Here is a 20,059-nt window from a genome sequence, read left to right on the forward strand (position 1 = left end):
TGGGGATTACACAATATGCCAAATGTTTTTCAGAATATAAATCAATAGCAGGTGTGGGTGACCCCAGACTCACCCTACAGGGGCCTACAGGGCCCTGGATCAATAAAGAGCCAATCCTAGCCCCAGATATCTAGAGGCTGCCCAGATCATTCGGACAGAAGAAGGGTAGACATAGGGATGGCCCCTCCACCACTGAAGGGCTGGCAAGAGCACCCAGAGCCAGACCCCTGATGGACCAAACACTAAAGGGGCTCAGAGGCCATAGTGCCTAGGTCGCTGGCAGCCTGTCACCCCCAAGGTGGACCCATGTGAGAGCCTAGGGGTCCAAGGCCTGGGGACGCACCACCCCCTAGTGGGGACCCCACAGGCCCAGCCAGGCAGCCACCGGATGAGACGGTGCCCACCGAAGTACACAACTATATACCTAAGGACCATCAGCATGTCAGCAAAGATTAAATATACAAATATATAAAGGATTTCTGACTAAATTATGGCACTTTTTTGAGTTATTATATAACTTGTTTGACACAATTTCCCTGGGGAAGGTGTTGAAGGAAAGATATAAGATGACAAGTGGAATAAGACACAATGAAAGTTTGTGTAAGTGAAGCTGCTGCCAAAGTCTTGGATCTGTCAAGTGGATGGTGGTGTGATTAAATACTGACAACAATGTTTGTGTGTTGATAGTGCCTGAAAAAAAATATTTTCAAGCTCAAAAGGGACTAAGTAATGATTATCAGGACAAACGGTTGGTGTGTATTGCTTTATTTTAATGCAAGCATATAATTTGTATAGTTATAGGATGATGTGATAGTCCCTTTTAAGAGCTTGCTGAAATGAACTTCATTAAGATGGTGGGGGTAGGGGAATTTTTGGCCCAGGAGAGAACCATGACCCCCAATTCTCTCCCATCCAACAGCCACAGATCAAACACTGGTAGACTGGCAGCATTATCAAACTCTTAACCAATTTACTATGAATATAGTGTGGATATTTACATAATTAATTATAGGCTTCACTGGCTGAGTGTTACCATGGTAACCATGACTGACAAAGCGAAATGACTGAATTAATTTCCTCTTATCTTCTTTTTTTGACTCAATCAAAGCTCTGCCTACCTTGATCAGTAGCCGGATGGTCCCTGAGGCCTTATCGGAAAGATAGTACCAAAAGGACAGCTTGCAGATAGCACTTGATTCTTTCCAAACCGAACTCTTGATGTGAACTCTGTCGCCTTTCAGTCCCACCGGCGTCGCCTCCAAATACACAAAATGGCCTGGAGAGGCAAAGAAGATCAGAGGAGATGAAGGAGAAGAGTAATAAGGCCAAAATTTAAGAATCTATTAAACCCACTGGAAAACTGCTTAAAACTGCTACTGGTCACTCGTTGTTTGTTAAGGAAAATTCATAAAGAGGGAAGGAACATTGTAACATTGCTGAATTGAAATCAAAGAAAGCATCTGGAAAAGTCATCTTTATGTCTGAAAGCACATCTGGCCACTGCTTCGAATAGTACGTTTTAATCTGTTCACTGGATAATTTGCTTAATGCTTTGCAGAAGTGAAAGTGATAATTACCCTGTTTTATTTGATTATGTTAATCTTTAATTTCCAGTCATTTACCATTACACCAAAGACATATTTACAAGAGTTATAGCCAGATATTTAGTTGCAAATGTAAAAACACCCTCGTGCTTTTCTGGGGTTTTCTTCTTCTGGGATACAAAACAATGGTAGAAAAACAGATGTGAGGGGGCTGCAGATTGGACAAAGGATCAATTTTCTTAACCTAAATAGAGGTTCCTAATTAAGTAATCAGATTTAATTCATTTCTCATCAGATTACTTCCAAAAGATTTAAAGAGGATGCAGGCATCTCATATTCAGCATGCAATGTTCAACAAGTTAATGCTAATAATCACACTACTATGCTCCTTGGCATTCAATATTCAATATTCATACTCTTCTGCGTTCAATACTAATTAAATATAATTTAATGGCTTGTAGCTATGAAGTTTCTGATAACAGTATGTGTGTTAGTTTTAAAACCCAAGTTTTATACATTGTTATAAATTAGTCTTTTCCTAATTATTTTTACACTTCTTGACTACTTAGGCATGTTTAATAATTAGGATGGGTTAATTACCAAGCTTTACTTTGGTATTTATTTACATTTTTTTGATTGCAATGCCCCTTTTCAAAGAGATTTTAATGACATTTAGATTAATACTGTGAGTTCCCAATTTTAGGGATATTATCATACTGTGTAACAGCTCATTGATTGAGTCTGTGCCCTGAGTAGAATTTTCTTTTTATCTATTTCTCATTCATGCTGTGAAAAATATCAGACCTTAGTAAATAAACAGCAATCTAGACAATTTATTTAAACAGATTTATTGGCTGTGGACTAAATTTGATCCCATACCGTTTTCATCCTGCAGCGTGTGATCGAATGGTGGCCGTATACTTTGTACACATCCGGTACCAAGTGCCCACTCAAAGTTATCAGCCAGTGAGCTCTTCCAGCCACAGAGGCCGTTCTCAAAAGAGCAGGAGGTGCCACAGTCTTTCTCATCCGTACCATCGCCACAATCATCCTCAAAGTCACACCTCTGCTCTGGTGTGAAACACTGGCCTTTTCCACAAACAGATGCGCCTGGTGGACAGAACCCTGGAAAAAAGAAGATAAATAATCTCAATGATCCCATATGCCCTTATTTGCACATTGATTCGTTTTCTGTGAAGGGCTGTTCAGCTTGTTTAATATTCAACTCAGTGATGTATTCAAGGAATAATATCTTTAAGATGCTTCAATCTTTCTTGGTCAGTGGTCAGAAAAATCTTCTGGCCTTGGTAAGATAATCAAGTTACTACCTGCTCTAAAATTAATTAGAAAGCTTAAAGATAACAGTTATCTTAAGCTGCAGACTCAAGAATAGTGTAACTAAAGGCAGGTAGCAGTGTGAGAATTAAACTTCTTTCATCAACACCACTGAAAACAGAATGTATATCCAATAGTATATCCAAACAGATCAAATATATAGCTTTGAACTAAAAAAGACAGGAAGCACAAACACATGCCTTTAAACGTCTTCAAATCTTTTGACATATAAATCATAGAAGTTTCTATCTCTTTTTTTATATTCAACACATCATGTTTCAAACTTAATTTTCAGTTAATATGTGCATTATTTAATCTGCCAGATTTTACTTTTAAAAGATGGAAAACAGAATGAAGAAATCTGGACACTGAAAAAACACAACTTTTCACAAGATTAACCAGCATCCCAGCAGTGCTGTAAAACCTTCAAGGCACCCTTCTGTGCACAGAGCTGTAGATTCTCTAAGAGGCTTAGAAAGGACACAGGAGCATGGAGCTTTAGGCTCAAATCACTGTATCATTGATGGCGATGCTTGGAAGGGGATGGTGGTGGGGGATCTGCTTTTATTGGAGCCTAGCATTCCAGCAGGGTCAGTGCTCAGCTTTAGGGTGAGGGGAATGTTAGAAAGGAAGAAGGGTGGTCTCTGTAATTAAAGACGAGAAAGGGGTGTAAGTCCTTCCTAATCCTTTGTTTCTCTTGAGGTGCAGAGAACCAGAAGCAATGTGACCCAACAAAAGGGACAGAGGAAGCCAGGAAGAGGGGACTCCTGACTCCCAACTGTCCCCTGCATTTTAGAGAAAAAAACATATATTACAGAGAGAGGATCTTCTAAATCAGTCACTGCCTCTCCACACCGCTCACCCTCTCACTGTTACCCATACGAAAAAATGCATTCAAAACATGTTTTATATGGATTACTTCAGGGTCATGATCCGATCAGCTGCCCTGAGGGACATACTCCCCTCTAGTGGAGGGATTTTAATTGAACTTGGTATTTCAAACAAAAGTAACCAAGTAAGATATACTGTAACAATCAACTTGCTCCTGCTTTGCACATTCTGGCTCATCATTATGCTGCATTGTGTCTGCACTGTCTAAATAAACTGTTTCATCTTGTTTCAGCTTTTGTTCATTCTCTGAGACTAATCCCACACAGTCATGCCCTCCACCTATCCCCATATTTCCTTATTACTTTACTTAAGAGTTATTTCATGAGCTGGTCAGCAGCTACGCAAGATTAAAAGGACAGTTAATTGTACTATATTCTAACATTGGTTGATTAAATAAAAAATTATGAACCTTCCGTATCTGATTTGTGAATTGTTCTGTTTATTTAATATTGACAGGATTAACTTTTTAATGCAACACAATTAAAAACAACCTTGTGTCTGGGAAAATAATATATATCACTTTCATTAGGCAGAGAACACTGCTGCATGTTTAACAAGCTGATAATGATCTTAATAAAGAATGGACATTTGCTATGCTGATTTGTTTGCTTCTAATTTTCAAGGTTTTATTTTATGGCGTTGCATAAATCATATACATGCTCACATACTCCAATGTGAGCATTCATAACTGTATTAAATGGAAAACAAATTAGCATATTATTCATGAAACAAATATGATCATTTTTATGATCCACTATAAAGTGGCTGTATCGTTAAGAGAACAAACAGAAGATGCTTCTGGGGTGCAGTTCGCCTTACTGCTGCATCAGGTGATGGTATATAGACTGAGGCTTGGCAGAAAAAAAGCCCCTGAGGAGCAATGGTCTGCAATTACAGTTCCTGCTGCTTCTTGTCTCATCTGTATTACTGTACATCCTGCCAACACACTGACAGAAAGATCTGGTTTTAGCTACAATTCCTCTCCTCGCTTCCTGCTCAATTACTGAGAGCCAGTGGATGTAAACTCCATTTTAATCTATAAGTGATTTTATTACTCTTTCTGCTGTAAGTTCCTCATCTATCATCCATATGTATTGCCAATATTTGAAAAAAAAAAATCATTTCTATTTGCTTTAGCATAACATCACAAAAAGGGTTTAAGGTTATGTTTGTTATTAATGGTTAGGTTTATGGTTAGAATCAGAGTTCGCTGATAGAATCTAAAGGAAAACTAATTGAAGTAAATGCAACCTTTAGAAATGTAGAGGCACGTGGAGCCACACGTCTTGTGGATTGTTGACATCCACAAGACAGATACAACACCACTGCAGAAGACCTCCTGTTGATTACCCATTAAGGTAGTAAATTGTGGATCTGACACATTTATAAATAGCCGCATTAAAATAAAAAAGATCGATATTGTACTGAAAGCGAGGGCTCCACAGAAACACAAACAAATGTCTAAAAATGACAGAACTAAAGTTTTGGTCTTTGTTGTTTACGAACCCTCCAACAACTGCATCTCCCATGATATTTAACACAACAGTTGAGCCACATCTTTAACAGACCCTTTGTAACCAAAGAGACAGAGGTAATAAATCTGCTCCTGTTATTTTATCATCCCTTTTAAAGGTTCCCTCATAAAATAGGTAGGTGTTTTTGAGAGATGAGCCAGAAAAAGACTGTAGGAAGCATATTTTACACTGCTTAGATGACATTTCCCTACAAAATCTGACAAACTATCTTAACACTTTGCACAAACCACATTGTTACCATAGAATTTCCAAGCAGCTATAATTATCTGACTGCCAAAAGTGCCACAGCAAAGCTGATTAAAATTGTGCCTATCTACAGAGAATTGATACCCTTCCTAAAATCAGGAAAATATTTTAATTGGACTCTTGAGGTATATTTTGTCATGTTAGCAATGATTTTTAAAATGTGCAATTAGATTAAAAGGAAATCTGTCCTTCAGGAAATTAAATGTGCTGCTATTTAATGAAAATCTTAGAAGTACTATAGAGAAGGCAGTAAAACACCCTGGTAGTTAAGAGGCATGAAAAGTAACTGAAGTAAACTTTAGTGCAGCTGGAATCCTTTTTTTTTTTTTTTTTTTTTTTACTGTAATGCATTTAGGGGACGAATTGCGCTGTTGACTTTCAGTCTGACTCTATGTTGTTATGCAGCATCCAAAGGTCACAGCTGTTACCTGGGAACACGACACACACACACACCCAATGCCTCACTGGATTTTATAGAGCTGTATAAAGCTCCCTTTACAGCAGAAGTTTTACTTATCGCTGATCAGAAAGCACACACTGTATTTGGGTTCCATTAGGTGTCCCAACAGTTACTCTTAAGAAAGGATCAATACAGTTTATTACGATTCTGCTATAAAGAACGCATATAACCTCGAAAGCAAAAAATAGATAAACAAATGTTTTAACTTTCATGTTTTGAGCACGAGCCATACTTTCATCTGTCTTCATTGAGACAAGTATGAGGTTGATTACAGAACATCTGGCATCTTAAAAGATATCTCAGAATTTTCCCTTAAATAACTAATCTTTTTACTTTCTACGGTACACATGCTTCACCAACACTGTTTACAGTGCAGGTGGTGAGCTGTTGACCTCGACTGGGGATGTCGTTGGGCAGTGGAAGAAGTACTTCGAGAATCTCCTAAATTCCATCGTTACGGCTTCCAGGAGGTCTATCCAGGAGATACAACCTAGGGACTTAGAGGCGGACTCCCCCATCAACCAGGCTGAAGTCACTGAATTAGTTAGAAAGCTTCTTGGTGGCAGGGCCCAGGGATGGATGACATTCATCCTGAGTACCTTAAGTCTCTGGATGTTGTAGGACTACATCGCTGCAATATCTCGGGGTGGGACAGTACCCCTGGATTGGCCAGTTGGACTCCCTCACATTTGCATGTGAGGGAGTCCCATTCAAAACATCTCATTCTCAGCTTAAAAGTATTCAACCAAACCAATTTACTAAGTTTCAAGTTATTTTGCAGCAATTTCAATGTAAAGGGAGCAGAGTAAGCAAATGCCTTTTTACCCAGCTCAGTACTGACACGTGGGACAGAAATGCGTTTTCGTCCAGGTCACAGCACACTGGACCACCTCTATACCCTTTATCGGATGCTCAAAGGTTCGTGGGAGTTCATCAAACCAGTCCACATGTGTTTTGTGGATCTGGAGAAGGCGTTTAAACATGTCCCTGGTGCTACCGTGGGGGGTGCTCCCGGAGTGTGGGTTGTGGGGCCCTCTGTTAAGAGCTGTCCGTTCTCTGTATGACCGCAGCAGGAACTTGGTTCACATTGCCGGCAGTAATTCAGACCTGGTCCCGGTGCATGTTGGTCTCAGTCAGGGCTGCCCTTTGTCACCGGTCCTGTTCACTACATTTATGGACAGAATTTGTAGGCACAGCCAGGGACCGGAGGTTTTCCATGTCTGGTTTTTGAAACTCAGGATATCATTTCTGCTGTTTACAGATGATGTTGTCCTGTTGGCCCCATCAAACCAGGACGTTTGGCGTGCACTGGGGTGGTATGCAGTTAAATGTGAAGCGGCCGAGATGAGGTTCGGCACCTTCAAATCCGAGGCCATGGTTCTGCGCAAGAGAAAGGTGGACTCCCCTCTTCAGGTCGTTGGGGAGTCCTTGTCTCAAGTGGGGGAGTTCAATTATCTTGGGGTCTTGTTCATGAGTGAAGGACGGATGGAGCAGATCAGTACAGATCAGTACAGCGTTAGCACTAATGCAGTTGTGGGAGCTGAGTAGGGGGGTAAAGTTCTCGATTTACCAATCAATCTATGTTTCCACCCTCACCTATGGTCATGAGATCTAGGTAATGACCCAAAGGACAAGATGGCGAATACAGACAGCCGAAATGAGCTTCGCAGGGTGGCTGGGTGCACCCTTTGAGATAGGGTAAGGAGCTCAGTTTGAAGCACTTTTAGAAAAGGCATAGTAGAATGAACAAACCGGGATTCACATGTAAAATAATATAATATGGTGTACTTTTTCTAGATGTTTATTAGTTTGCATCATTTTTCTTAAATAAACACATTCTCAGACAATAAATCTAAATTATTTTAAATATTAAACAAAATATAAAGCTGACTAATAGCTTCTCCATTAAATTGGTACATTATTTTTTAGATCTGTGACATTAATTGGACCATGCAAAACACAGATTTACCTTCACAAAGCCTCAGAAGGGCAAGATTTATGTACAAAAAGTAAACCTGTGCATAAAATTATGTTTGTATTTATATAATGTTTTTATAATGTTTTTTGATTTTGGCATTCATATGAATATACTGGTGTGATAACGTAGTATATGTCTGATTGGTTTTTGGTAGCCCCCCCCCCCCCCCCCCCCCCCCCCCGGCGAAATCCCCACCAGCCGCCATTACGTTATAGTTATGCACTTTGTGCTAATCTATCCCATTAATCCACTACAATTCTATGAATCTTTAGATTGTATTATGATAAAATGTTTAAAACAATGTTATCAATCTGAGTACTTCTGCAACAAGCTGCATGTTGTCATGCTTTAAATCAGCTCCTGCATTCTGGACAGTTTGTGTATAGAAATTACTGATTTAGGCTCACACACACTCCCTAAGGGGTCTAGTGGAGACAGCTCTACCCTGGCAATGACATATCTGAAATGGGAAAAGATAATCTGCTTATCCAACGTAAAAGAACTGTCAGGAATCATAGTTGACAGAAACTGTGAGGAGACAAAGGGTTAAAATCCTTGAACTGACCAGTGGATTAAATATTTCAATATAAATCACTGCCATCTCATTTCTGTAACATTATCAGTAGTTAAAAAAGAGAAAAGGCTGCATGTTAATTCATACCCATTCTGAAGTAAACTGTACCTGTTGGAGGAACAGACGGAGGAGGAGTGCTGTGTGTTATGGAGGCTGAAGGGGAGAGGAGGCATCCTAGAGAGAAGGAGATGTCGTCCAGGCAGATGTCCCCCTTTTCACTGCGCCCAACCTTGCCTTCAAACACGACCTGAAAGTCTGTGGAGGACCTCAGCTGGAGCTCTTTCATTTTCCAGTAGTTACCCTGATCTCCTGTCAGGTTCAGCAGGAGGTGAAAAACTCCCTCAGTTTTAGTAAAAACACTGAGCGTCCCAACACCATCTCCAGACATGTGATAGTAGAAACGCATCTGCCAAGAAACACAGTATTTTCAGGATCATATTAATTTCTAGCATATTTAAGTAACTTAAATGAATATCATTTTCTTAGATATATGCTTCTACTATACCCTTTCCTTAGAGTTATTTAAAAAATATTGATATCTTTCATTTTTTTACTTATTTGAATTATTCTTAAATAAAAACAACAACAAAAAAGTGGAATGGAGATTTTAACAGAAACAAACAACATAAATCTTGGATTCGTTTTCCTTTTTTATTGAAAACATTAAATATAAAACCCTGAAAGAAACATCAAAATCCATTTTGTCACGATTCATTTCTTTTATATAAATTAAGTTTTATTTTATTTTATTTGATATTTCTAAAGGTGTGCTCTGCTTTTTTATTTTGCTACTTGTGGTTTTAATTTCTCTGGGCTCAGTGTCTCAACAACATTTAGTTTTAGTTTTATAACAATAAAGATTCTTGATTCTAAATTCATGAAACCACATTATCCCAGTTTGTTGTTTTGATATCAATTCAGAAAAATAAACAAAAAGGCAAAAAGTATTTTGAATTTTTTTCCCCTTTTTAGTCTTTTCTACTTATTTCCAGTTTCCTAATAGCATAATATCATCATCTTATTTCATCATCCTCAGTAATTGATTTTGTCTCATAATCTCATAATCGATTTTATGTGTGTTAATGTCTTGACCCTTGTCTAACCTGTGCAAAGTTTTATACTCATTCATATGCAAACTATTCTACACAGTTTATTTGAATGGTTAAATGAAACTAATCTGCTTAAACAAATCTAAATATTTAAACTAACTATTAATATGATTAAGTCATTTCCAGCAAACCAAATAAAGTAATTGCTTAGTTTTAATCTCCTTGGCCAATCTTTGATTTTTTTTTCTTGCTTGCTTTTTGTTAACAAAAGAAAAAACCCTCTAGAAACAGATTTTTTTTATTAGTGACAGCTGGTCTTTTGCATTTTTCCTTCAGGGAAGAAGATGTCTTCCCGGCCCTCCCCTTCATTTCCTTCCTGCCTTCTCACTGACTCTATGATGGATTGACAATTCAAGATGATGATAAGACCTGCTTGAAACAGAGTAGGAGGGGCAGTCTATCAAGAAGTCAGTCCAAATGAAGGCTGACAGTAGCTAGCACACAGCTTCAAACAAGTGCATCAGCACATTTTCAATCCAACCTGGAGAGACTCACACAGAGAAAAGATGCAATTAGAAAGGTTGAATTGGCATGAAGGAAATAAGTTATTTGGCACTTGGGCTCCGGCAGAAGAGTTTGATGCTGTAATAACCATTCACATGGGTGAGTAACTTAGGAAAAGGATTAGAGCCCTTTCGGGTCTGGTCACTGGTGGTGGAATAAGCCAGAGGATAATTGGGACTGAGAACAGCCTGAAAGTGAGGGAGGAGATTGGGTGGAGGTGGGTGAAACTTTGCTGGCATGGAACAGGGAAGCTTGAACAGAAGATAAATGAAGGTGATCATGAAAGATGATTGGCTTCTGAGGAGGTGCAGTCGTGATGTGGATTGGGTGGAGATTGATGTTGGACATCAGTAGGTGGTTCAGGTGAGGCTGATAATCAATCAATCAATCAATCCATCCATCCATCCATCCAGATTATACAGATACAGATTATATACAGATTGTATTCAGATTGTGTATGTGTGTGAGGGGAACAGTCCATGTTATCTGTTTGAGAATGCGTTATTATTGTATGGGGGGATACAGTCCTTATAGTTGTGTCAGGAGGTGTTCAGGAGCGTGACAGCTGTGGGAAAGAAGCTGTTCCGGTGCCTGGTGGGTCTGGTCCGTAGGGTTCTGTAACGCCTTCCAGAGGGCAGAATGGAGAAGAGTGTGTGTGCAGGGTAAGTGAAGTCCTTGGTGATTTTCCCAGCCCTTTTCAGACATCGCTTCCTATAGATGTCCTTGATGGTAGGGAGTGGTGTCCCAGCGATGTGCTGGGCAGTTTTCACCACCCTCTGCAACAGAGCAGTTCCCGTACCAAACTGTAATACAGTTAGTGAGGATGCTCTCAATGGTGCAGCTGTAGAAGTTCGTGAGGATCTCTGAGGACAGGTGGTTCTTCCTTAGGGTCCTCATGAAGAAGAGGCGCTGGTGCGCCTTCTTGATGAGTTTAGAGCAGCTGGTCGTCCAGGTCAGGTCCTTCGGAGATGTGGACTCCCAGGAACTTAAAGCTTTCCACATGCTCCACCGGTATCCCCTTGATGTGGATGGGTGGGTGTAGTTCAGCGCTCCTCCTGAAGTCTACAGTGAGCTCCTTGGCCTTCTCTGTGTTCAGCTGCAGGTTGTTCTTGTCGCACCACTCACCCAGACGGTCCACCTCCTCCCTGTAGACGGCCTCATCGTTGTCTCTGATGAGGCCGATCAAACTTGATGATGGCTGTAGAGCCATGGACAGGTATGCAGTCATGGGTGAGGAGATGTATTTCCCAATGTACACATACTTCCTCTAGCTGCTCTGGGGGGACCCAAGATGACACCAGGCCAGCTCAGAGACATACTCCCTTCAGTGTGTCCTGGGCCTCCCAATAGGACATGCCTGGAACACCTACCGAGGGCTCCTCCTGGGTAACCGAGTTCCTCACCCGATCTCGAAGGGTGCGCCCAGCCACGAAGGAAACTAATTTCGGCCGCTTGTATTCGTGATCTTGTCCTTTCAGTCCTTACCAAGATCTCATGACCATAGGTGAGGCTGGTAACCTAGATTGATCTGTAAAACAAGAGCTTTACCCCACGACTCAGTTCCTTCTTCCCAATGACAGTCCCATACTGCGACCCCATCACTGCCAAGGCTGCACCCATCTGTCTGTCAATCTCACGCTCCATCCGTCCCTCAATCGTAAATAAGACCCGAGATACTTGAACTCCTCCACTTCAGACAAGGACTCTCCAACGACCTGAAGAGGGGAGTCCACAAAACACACGTGAACTGGTTGGGTGAACTCCCACGAACCGTCGAGCACCCGATGTAGGGTATAGAGGTGGTCCAGTGTGCCGCGACCTGGACCAAAACCGCAGTGTTCCTCCTGGATCTGAGGTTCGACTACTGGTCGGATCCTTCTCTCCACCGGCCCGGAATAAACCTTACCGGGGAGGCTGAGGAGTGTGATCTCTCTGTAATCGGAGTAGACCCTACGGTCCCTCTTTTTAAAGAGAGGGACCCCCACCCCGGTCTGCCAATCAAGGGGTACTGTCCCCGACCGCCACGCGATACTGCAGAGATGTGTCAGCCAAGACAGTCCTACAACAGCCACAGGTACTCAGGATGAATCTCATCCACCCCCGGGGCACTGCCACCGAGGAGCTTTCTAACTACCTTGGTGACTTCAGCCTGGCTGACGGACGAGTCAGCCTCTAAGTCCCCAGCCTCTGCCTCTTTGGAAGGTGTGGCGATGGGATTGAGAAGATCCTTGAAGTACTCCTTCCACCGCCCAACAACATCCTTAGTTGGGGTCAGCCGCTCCCCAGCCGCACTGTAAACAGTGCTGGTGAAGCACTGCTTCCCCCTCCTAAGGCGGCAGACAGTTTGCCAGAACATTCTTGGGGTCGACTGATAGTCCTCCTCCATGGCCTCTCCGAGCTCCTACCAGACCTGAGTTTTTGCCTCTGCGACCGCACGAGCCGCAGCATGCTTGGCCTGCCGGCAGCTTGATGGCATCCTTTACTGCCGGGTGCCAGCACCAGGTTCCGGGATTGCGGCTACGACAGGCACCAGAGACCTTATGGCCACAGCTACGAACGGCCGCATTGACGATGGAGGAGGAGAACATGAAGCACTTCAACTCCATGTCTCCAACCTCCCCTTGGATCTGGGAGAAACACGTCAGGAGAGGGGAGTTGAAGACCGCACTAACAGAGGGACCCATCATATGTTCCCAACAGACCCTCACAACACGCTTAGGCCTGCCAGGTCTGACCAGCTTCCTCACCTGCCAGCGGATCCAGCTCACCACCAGGTGTTGATCGGTTGACAGCTCAGCCCCCCTCTGAGGCTGATAAGAGTCTTCCATATTGAATTTTTTCATAAGCTTCATTTTTAAAGAATTTTCTTTTCTTGTTAAAAATTAACCCCAGAAATTTCAGGCATGGTTACAAGTACTTCAACAGATTTACGTATCATTTAACATTTCACTCAATAAAACTTTTTTTTTAGTTAATTTAAAAATTTTCTGCCTCCGTGTTAAATATTTAAACACCTTTGATTGAAGTAGAGTGAGAGACAACACTTAGGAAGATGCTATTATTGGATTTAAGTGATATAGCTGATAACATCTTGTTAATTCATAGACTCATGATGACAGACATAACTGAAACTGGCAAATCAGCCAACTATATTTTTCATTACAGCCGTCCTGTAGAATGGCTGCAATGATCTCAAAACGTTTGTTTAATTCTGCTATGGGGAACAGTCAGTGGGACAGAGTGAATACATGTTCAAAGATACGCTAATGACATCCGGTTTGTGTCATAATGACCCTCTGTCCCCCCACCCCCACCCCATACCCTTCTCCCAAAGAGCTGAGGATCTTCTCCACTGCATGTTTGGGAACTTTGTTAGCCCTCTATAAATGCCCATAAATTGGCTACCAAAAAAAAAGGCTGTAAAAATACTACCAGGGTTTGATGCTTACATAAGTTAGCTCCAAATAAAACCAACTCAAAACCAGTTTAAACAATTTAAGCATACATGAGAATAAGTTATAATAGCCCACACCTAACTACAGCTGTAACGGAGATGCAATGTAGTCTCCATGGCGACTGAGGCCGACATTATGAACTCCATTGTGGAATCAGAAACTAATGAACACATGAAGGAAGATGAAAAAAAATGAGATATGGTGAAGAGGCAGGGTTGCACTCATTTTTAGTGTTTAAGTGTACCTTAAATAAACCCATAGATGGAAGCTCAAAAGGACACAAGTACTGTTTTGAATATTGGTAACCAGAACCAGGAGGAAAAAACATGAGGTCACTAACAAATATTGCAATTTGGTTCCATTCTACTTTACATTTTTAATTCAGATTAAAAGTGTGAATGTTACTTTGTGTATAAATTTAATGTCAAATTTTCATACCTATATAAAGTTTCTTATTATGACTGAACTATTTTACTCTATTCCCAGATATGTATTTGTATCACTTATACCTTTATTCATTCAGATCTATTAAGTTTCATTTAAAAATTCGCACTTTATGTGATCAGATTATGTCTTATAAAAATGTATTTAATGATCTGTGATGTAACCGGGGACTCACCTTGCACTGTGAACTCCTTCTGCTCAGTAAGGGTCCAATTAACCGGGCCGTGTCACCCACTGCCTGAGGGAATGAGCTCTCCAGGTAGAGGTAGTGTCCAGATGGATCTCTCAGAGTGTGGTCACTGGATGGTCCCGTCCCAATAGTCGGGGTGCTGCCTGCTTTGATCCGCCAATCAAAGTCATCCTCTTGGCACTGTTGCCAAGAACAGAGGTCAAATTCAAAATTGCAGCGTCCGCTGAAGCCCTCTGAAAGACAGCAATAAAAGAAAGGAACATCAATCAAGCCTTTCTAATGATCTAGGAATTAATCCTTCCTCAGAGATAATGAGGCTGAGGTCTCACTGCAGATGAAAAGGTCCTCATCTGAATTGTCCCCGCAGTGGTTAATGAAGTCACACAAATTGTCCTTAGGGATGCAGTGGCCATTAGAGCAAGCAAACTGCTCTGGTGTGCACGGCTGGTCTGATGGAAGAAGAGGAGAGCAATTCGGGAAGCTGACATCATCTATCACTACATCCCCCATGTAGCTGATCCCTCGTTTTGTCCTGAACACAACCTGATGAAGAATAATAGATCAAGGCTGTCATTCATGTACAGTATGTTCTTAAACAGCTTTTAAATCAATGTATGTCTAGATCCACTAATAAATTAGCTTATTTTTGCCAAAATGCATTCTGTTTTCTAGGTTCATCTATTATTGAGCATTACCATCTTACCTCCTTTGTGGTTTCTGATCATTTAAAAAAAAATTTAATTTTTTACTTCATCAGATTTACATACAGATTTATGCATGGAATGATTTGTCTTGGAAGATGGCGTTATGATATCATAAATCATGTTATACTTAAGTTCAAATGGATTCTGTGAAAGTAACAAAAGGAGGAGACGCACCACTTGTTTGATATTAACAGATATCGTGTATAAAAGCTAATACTAATATGTCCCTCTTGAAACAGATATCACAGGTAATTTATAGTTTGTATCAGAAACCTTACAATACATCTTGGTGTATGTCAAAGTTAATCTACTACTAAAAGTAGATTTAATTCAAAGAAGATATTCAAGTAATGGAGTAAATCTAACTAAATAGTACCCAGTTATGTCAAAAACACACTAAAGATTAAGTCATCCATTGCAATTTTATATATTGTATACACATAAACTTAAGAAAAAAATAGTTGTAAGTTAAAGGGCCTCAATTGAAATCTTTATTTCATATTATAGTATTAGATACAAAGATCAATAGAAAAGGGCTAACAGAGACCTATTGGAACTTATTGCTATCTTTAGTTGTTATTTCCTCATTTCCATAAAAGACATCAATCAATGACCCACTTCTATGATGAACCACATGATAATCAATCTAGAAAATCTCAACTGGCAGAAATGTTGGGTTTTTACATCTATACCGATCCTCAGTTAACATTTTTCTCCATATTTTAGACTAGTGTAAACAGCATGACTTGTAATTTTGCATATTTCATACAACACATCCCAAGATTTAGGGATAAAACATATCCAACAGACCTGAAAATCATTTAATAACCCCAAAAACACTTCAGCCGGTCTCCATCTGTTGCCTTGGTTACCAGTTTGAGACCAAACCACATGGCTCGTGTTTTTGTGCCTGAGCAGCACCTGTAGATGAGATAAAAGAAAAGCAGACCTTTAAGTTCGGATGGGATCTTGCTTTTAAACTAAGAGTTTGTTCAAAGTGTCTCTGGGGTTGTCTTACTTGCAGGGTTCCAACAGTGAATCCACTCATGTGATACCAGAACATCAGAGTACACTGGGGTCCAGTGGAGGAGATGACTGGTGTTTGGAGATCAGAGATCTGACCATAGGCACCGTTTGAGCTGTCTGCATACATATACCAACCCTTAGGGATGTTACTATTAAAGGAACAACAAAAAATAGTGATATTTATAATCAGGATCAAATATTAGATACATTGTTTCATGATCTCAGCACTGATGTGTCTTGAGATGATATGTGTTATGAATTGAATTGAATTATATAAATTAACTGAATTGGAATTGAATTGATGTCTGGTCTGATTACTCTTTTCACACACCTGCTTAGCTCCGCCCAGTTCTCATTATGCGTTCATCTATTCCAGCTGCATTAGTCACTTTATAACAAGCCTTCATACAAGTCATCAGTGCCAGATAAATTTGAGCCTTTGGTAAGACTTATTCCAGCGTTCTTGTGTTCTGACTACCTGATCCTGACCTTTTCTGCCTCTTGAACTCTGAAGCTGCCTGTTCCCATCCGATCCATTAATCTGACCTATCTTCTGACTTCTGTCTGATCTGATTACCTGCCTGATCTCTGCCTGCTTGTTTACCGACCGGAACCTTTTCCCGACCACTGAGCCTGGCTACCCTCGTTCAGTCTGTTGTCTGTACTATGAACTTTACCTGGAATGTGATCCGACTCTGTCCTGGATTGTCCTTCGGCATCTCACTGGATCTCTGACCTCCTGGCTCTGACAATTGACCACGTCAGCAACATCATCCTGCCTACATTCGTCTACTTGGTTCTGACCTCTTGCCAGCCCTCCAGGCACCAATACGACAGCCCTGGGACTCTCTGTGCAGCAACCGTCGTGCCGCACTGGTAGCCAGCTGGCTGAAACCTTCCTCTACCTCTGGACTTGGACTAAACTACAAGACCAGAGTTTCCTGCAGTAGATGCCGACGCGGCTTACACAGATTCTGTTATCAATAAACATTCTGAAAAATCTGTTTGTCCGCCTTGAATATTGGATCCATCAGTTCTGAGTCTGACAACATTCAGAGTTTTCCTATGATTTTTCTTATCATTAGTTGCTTCTCTATATGCATATTTCTAATTTTTGCAAATTTTCTTTTCTTCATCATGATCTGTTTTGGATGTGATGCAAAGTTTTTGTCAGAAAAAGCTTTTAAAAGGTAGGTCAAAGACTACATACTAAAAGGTTGTGAACAAATTATACATAGACTGTTTTATCTACCCACATGATAAAACACTAATAAGAGCAATAGCGTCACACCTACATTTTCTCCATTTGCTTTTAGAGAAGCAAATAAATACATAAATAGATAACAGCAAGTGAATTTTTAACATGATGCATTTATTACTTTTGTCAAATGTGCCACGCTTATGTTTTATAACTCTGTATATTCTAATGAGCACAGTCAGGATATACATTTCAGATCACTTTGACATAGTGTGAGGCTCTTTTGATTATTAAACAAGATTTAATTAAGGGCTGCTTTAAATCTTAAAGGTTTTTTAAAAGATAAAAAATATTAAAGAAAACAAAAGTGATTTCTTGAATCTACAGGTTATATAATAACTGGATTTAGGTGTCGCAAATCATAATTAATGGTTTAACAAAGAGGGAACAAATTAGATCACCATTTGAAAAAGGCTTTTTGTATTTATTCAGCTTATGTTTGTCTGAAATTATAATTATTTTTGATAATCTGTTACTCTAAAACATGTAAAAAATATAAAAAAAACTTAGAAAAAAAAGGGGATGAAACCTGTTGGGGAACAAGTGGACAATCTGAATTTGAGGAAGGCTGTAATGGCGTCCCTCTACAGACACTTAAACTCTTCAAAATAAAAGCCTTTTCCTTTCTATTTACTCAGTAGTAATATACTTTAATATGTGTTTGGGGTATAGTGGGTGACTCAGTGGGAAGAGTACTCACCCTGCAATGCAAAAGTCTTAGGTTTTATTCCATCTTTTTCACTCGATGTGTCGCTGTTTGAGCAGGGCACTTAAACCCTAGTGGTCTACTGAGGTATATAGGTCTATAAATGGGTATGCATTTAGGGATGCAGTATATGGCTGTACTGTAAAGCATTTATATTAGATCAGTACGATTAGAATAGCATTGTGTTAACCTAACCTATTAACCATACGAACCTGTTCCCCAAGGTGTTATTGACATAGGGGTAAACAATACATTAGTTCATAATAGTCTATTTATGGGTTTAATTGAATGCATTGGTATAAAGAAGACAGTTCTGATGGGATGGATATCTCTGCTACATCATTATAATACAGAAATATTCTCCATTATGCCCCAGTTTTTGTAGAAGTAAATTTTTGATGATTTTTTTAATTAGGTGGTGGTTTAACATCCTCAATTGTGTTAAAGATATATGATATTATAATATTATCATACAGATATACAAATATAGAAAAAAGTTTAAAATGTAAAATGTAACTGTAAATGTAACTCCATAACAAACCATTACAAAAGCAGTGGCAAAACTTGCTTGACAGATTTTTTTGCTTAGTGTGATTATTACAACTAATATTTGAGCTAAAGGCGTAATGTATAGACACTTCTCTGGCACTCACAGAGTGTGGTCATTTGTTGGACGGTGGTTCTGCTCTCCATCATGAATGCTTTCCCCCTGGTCAGCCGCCCAGCGAAATGCATGGCTTACACTGAAAGAATTGCTGACGACCTTCCAGCCGCAAGTATCCCCCCCTTCAAAATCACACTTTTCCTTTACTGAAACACAGAAACACATGCAACTAGAAAATGGCCAAAACTCCTCCTAAAATAGGGTAAAATGAAATTATTCTTTAGACATTTTACCACAGTTTGTTTCATCTAATCCATCAGAGCAGTCATTTTTGAAGTCGCACACTTGGTTGAGAAGAATACACTCTCCGTACGTTCCACATACAAACTGCCCCGCAGGGCAGCTGTGGGGTATAAACGTGGGGGTTGGAGTGGTCAGTGTAGGGGTGATGACTGAGGGCAGCTCTCCTGTGGTATAATACATTGAGAATAATATTATAGCAGTGAATAACAAAGACTGAAGAGCTGCTGCTATTAGGAGCTTATCTGATGTGTTAGAGGTTTACCATCAAACAGGTGACAGTCCAGAAAGGAAAGATCATCAATTGCAATGTCTCCTTCAAAATCATCTCCAACTGTGCCTTCAATTAATATCTAAAAAACAGGAATATTTACCAAACTATGTGCTACAGAAATTTATATGAATATGTAGCAAAAAAACATGTACCTTACATGTTATCTAGTACAATAAATATCATATGAAAAAGTCCTCCCTTGACAATTTTTGTAAAGTTCTTGCTATTTTATTACAGCTGATGTACAATTATTTAATCAGAAGGAAGGAAGGAAGGAAGGAAGGAAGGAAGGAAGGAAGGAAGGAAGGAAGGAAGGAAGGAAGGAAGGAAGGAAGGAAGGAAGGAAGGAAGGAAGGAAGGAAGGAAGGAAGGAAGGAAGGAAGGAAGGAAGGAAGGAAGGAAGGAAGGATATTTCTCATGTTCAGCTTCTATTTTTGTCCTTAAATGTCTTTGTTTTTTCACCGTGTGTTCAGGCAGAATTAAATTAAATTAATCAGTGTCAATATTTCAAACATTTCTGTCTGCACTTAATAGATTAACAAACTGAGCTCCTGTTTCATTGGCACAGCAGAGGAAAAGTCTTTAGCTGCCTGTCTACTTAAAATCACTCACGACTGATGATAACAGAGGGTCCATCTCCAGTGATCGATGTTATACACTAAAGCAATTAAATGGATCTTCATCATGCAGTGTGGGAATGCATCCCTAAATTAGTATTATTTTGTTCACTAGGTATCCGTTGTTAGCTGCCAGAGAGATATGTTTTTGCTGATCTCAAGCTATCTGGGATTAAACAAAGTCCCTGAATAAAATTGATCCATAGTCAGATGTAATAAAAAAAGGTTTCAACTAAAGCTAGACAGTGAAGTAAATATCTGAGCACATTTAAAATCAAGTAGTTCTAGGTGTGTTTACAGCATGC

General features: G+C 40.0%; 1 protein-coding gene across 2 annotated transcripts in view; it reads right to left on the minus strand.

The window, feature by feature from the left end:
• Nucleotides 1-20,059, minus strand: part of malrd1 (MAM and LDL receptor class A domain containing 1) — a 68,737-nt gene that overhangs the window by 31,974 nt on the left and 16,704 nt on the right. For both annotated transcript variants that reach the window (XM_038298002.1, XM_038298000.1), the window contains exons 11-20: nucleotides 19,129-19,216; nucleotides 18,857-19,030; nucleotides 18,613-18,769; nucleotides 15,988-16,144; nucleotides 15,780-15,890; nucleotides 14,595-14,808; nucleotides 14,251-14,498; nucleotides 8,672-8,969; nucleotides 2,424-2,669; nucleotides 1,119-1,276 (exon numbers count right to left, since the gene is read on the minus strand). In XM_038298002.1, the coding sequence (XP_038153930.1) occupies nucleotides 1,119-1,276; nucleotides 2,424-2,669; nucleotides 8,672-8,969; nucleotides 14,251-14,498; nucleotides 14,595-14,808; nucleotides 15,780-15,890; nucleotides 15,988-16,144; nucleotides 18,613-18,769; nucleotides 18,857-19,030; nucleotides 19,129-19,216 (1,851 nt within the window). The remainder of the gene's footprint in view (nucleotides 1-1,118; nucleotides 1,277-2,423; nucleotides 2,670-8,671; nucleotides 8,970-14,250; nucleotides 14,499-14,594; nucleotides 14,809-15,779; nucleotides 15,891-15,987; nucleotides 16,145-18,612; nucleotides 18,770-18,856; nucleotides 19,031-19,128; nucleotides 19,217-20,059) is intronic.

Source organism: Cyprinodon tularosa, unplaced genomic scaffold, assembly GCF_016077235.1.
Source record: "Cyprinodon tularosa strain WSP-4 unplaced genomic scaffold, ASM1607723v1 ctg4, whole genome shotgun sequence".
Lineage (NCBI taxonomy): Eukaryota > Metazoa > Chordata > Actinopteri > Cyprinodontiformes > Cyprinodontidae > Cyprinodon > Cyprinodon tularosa.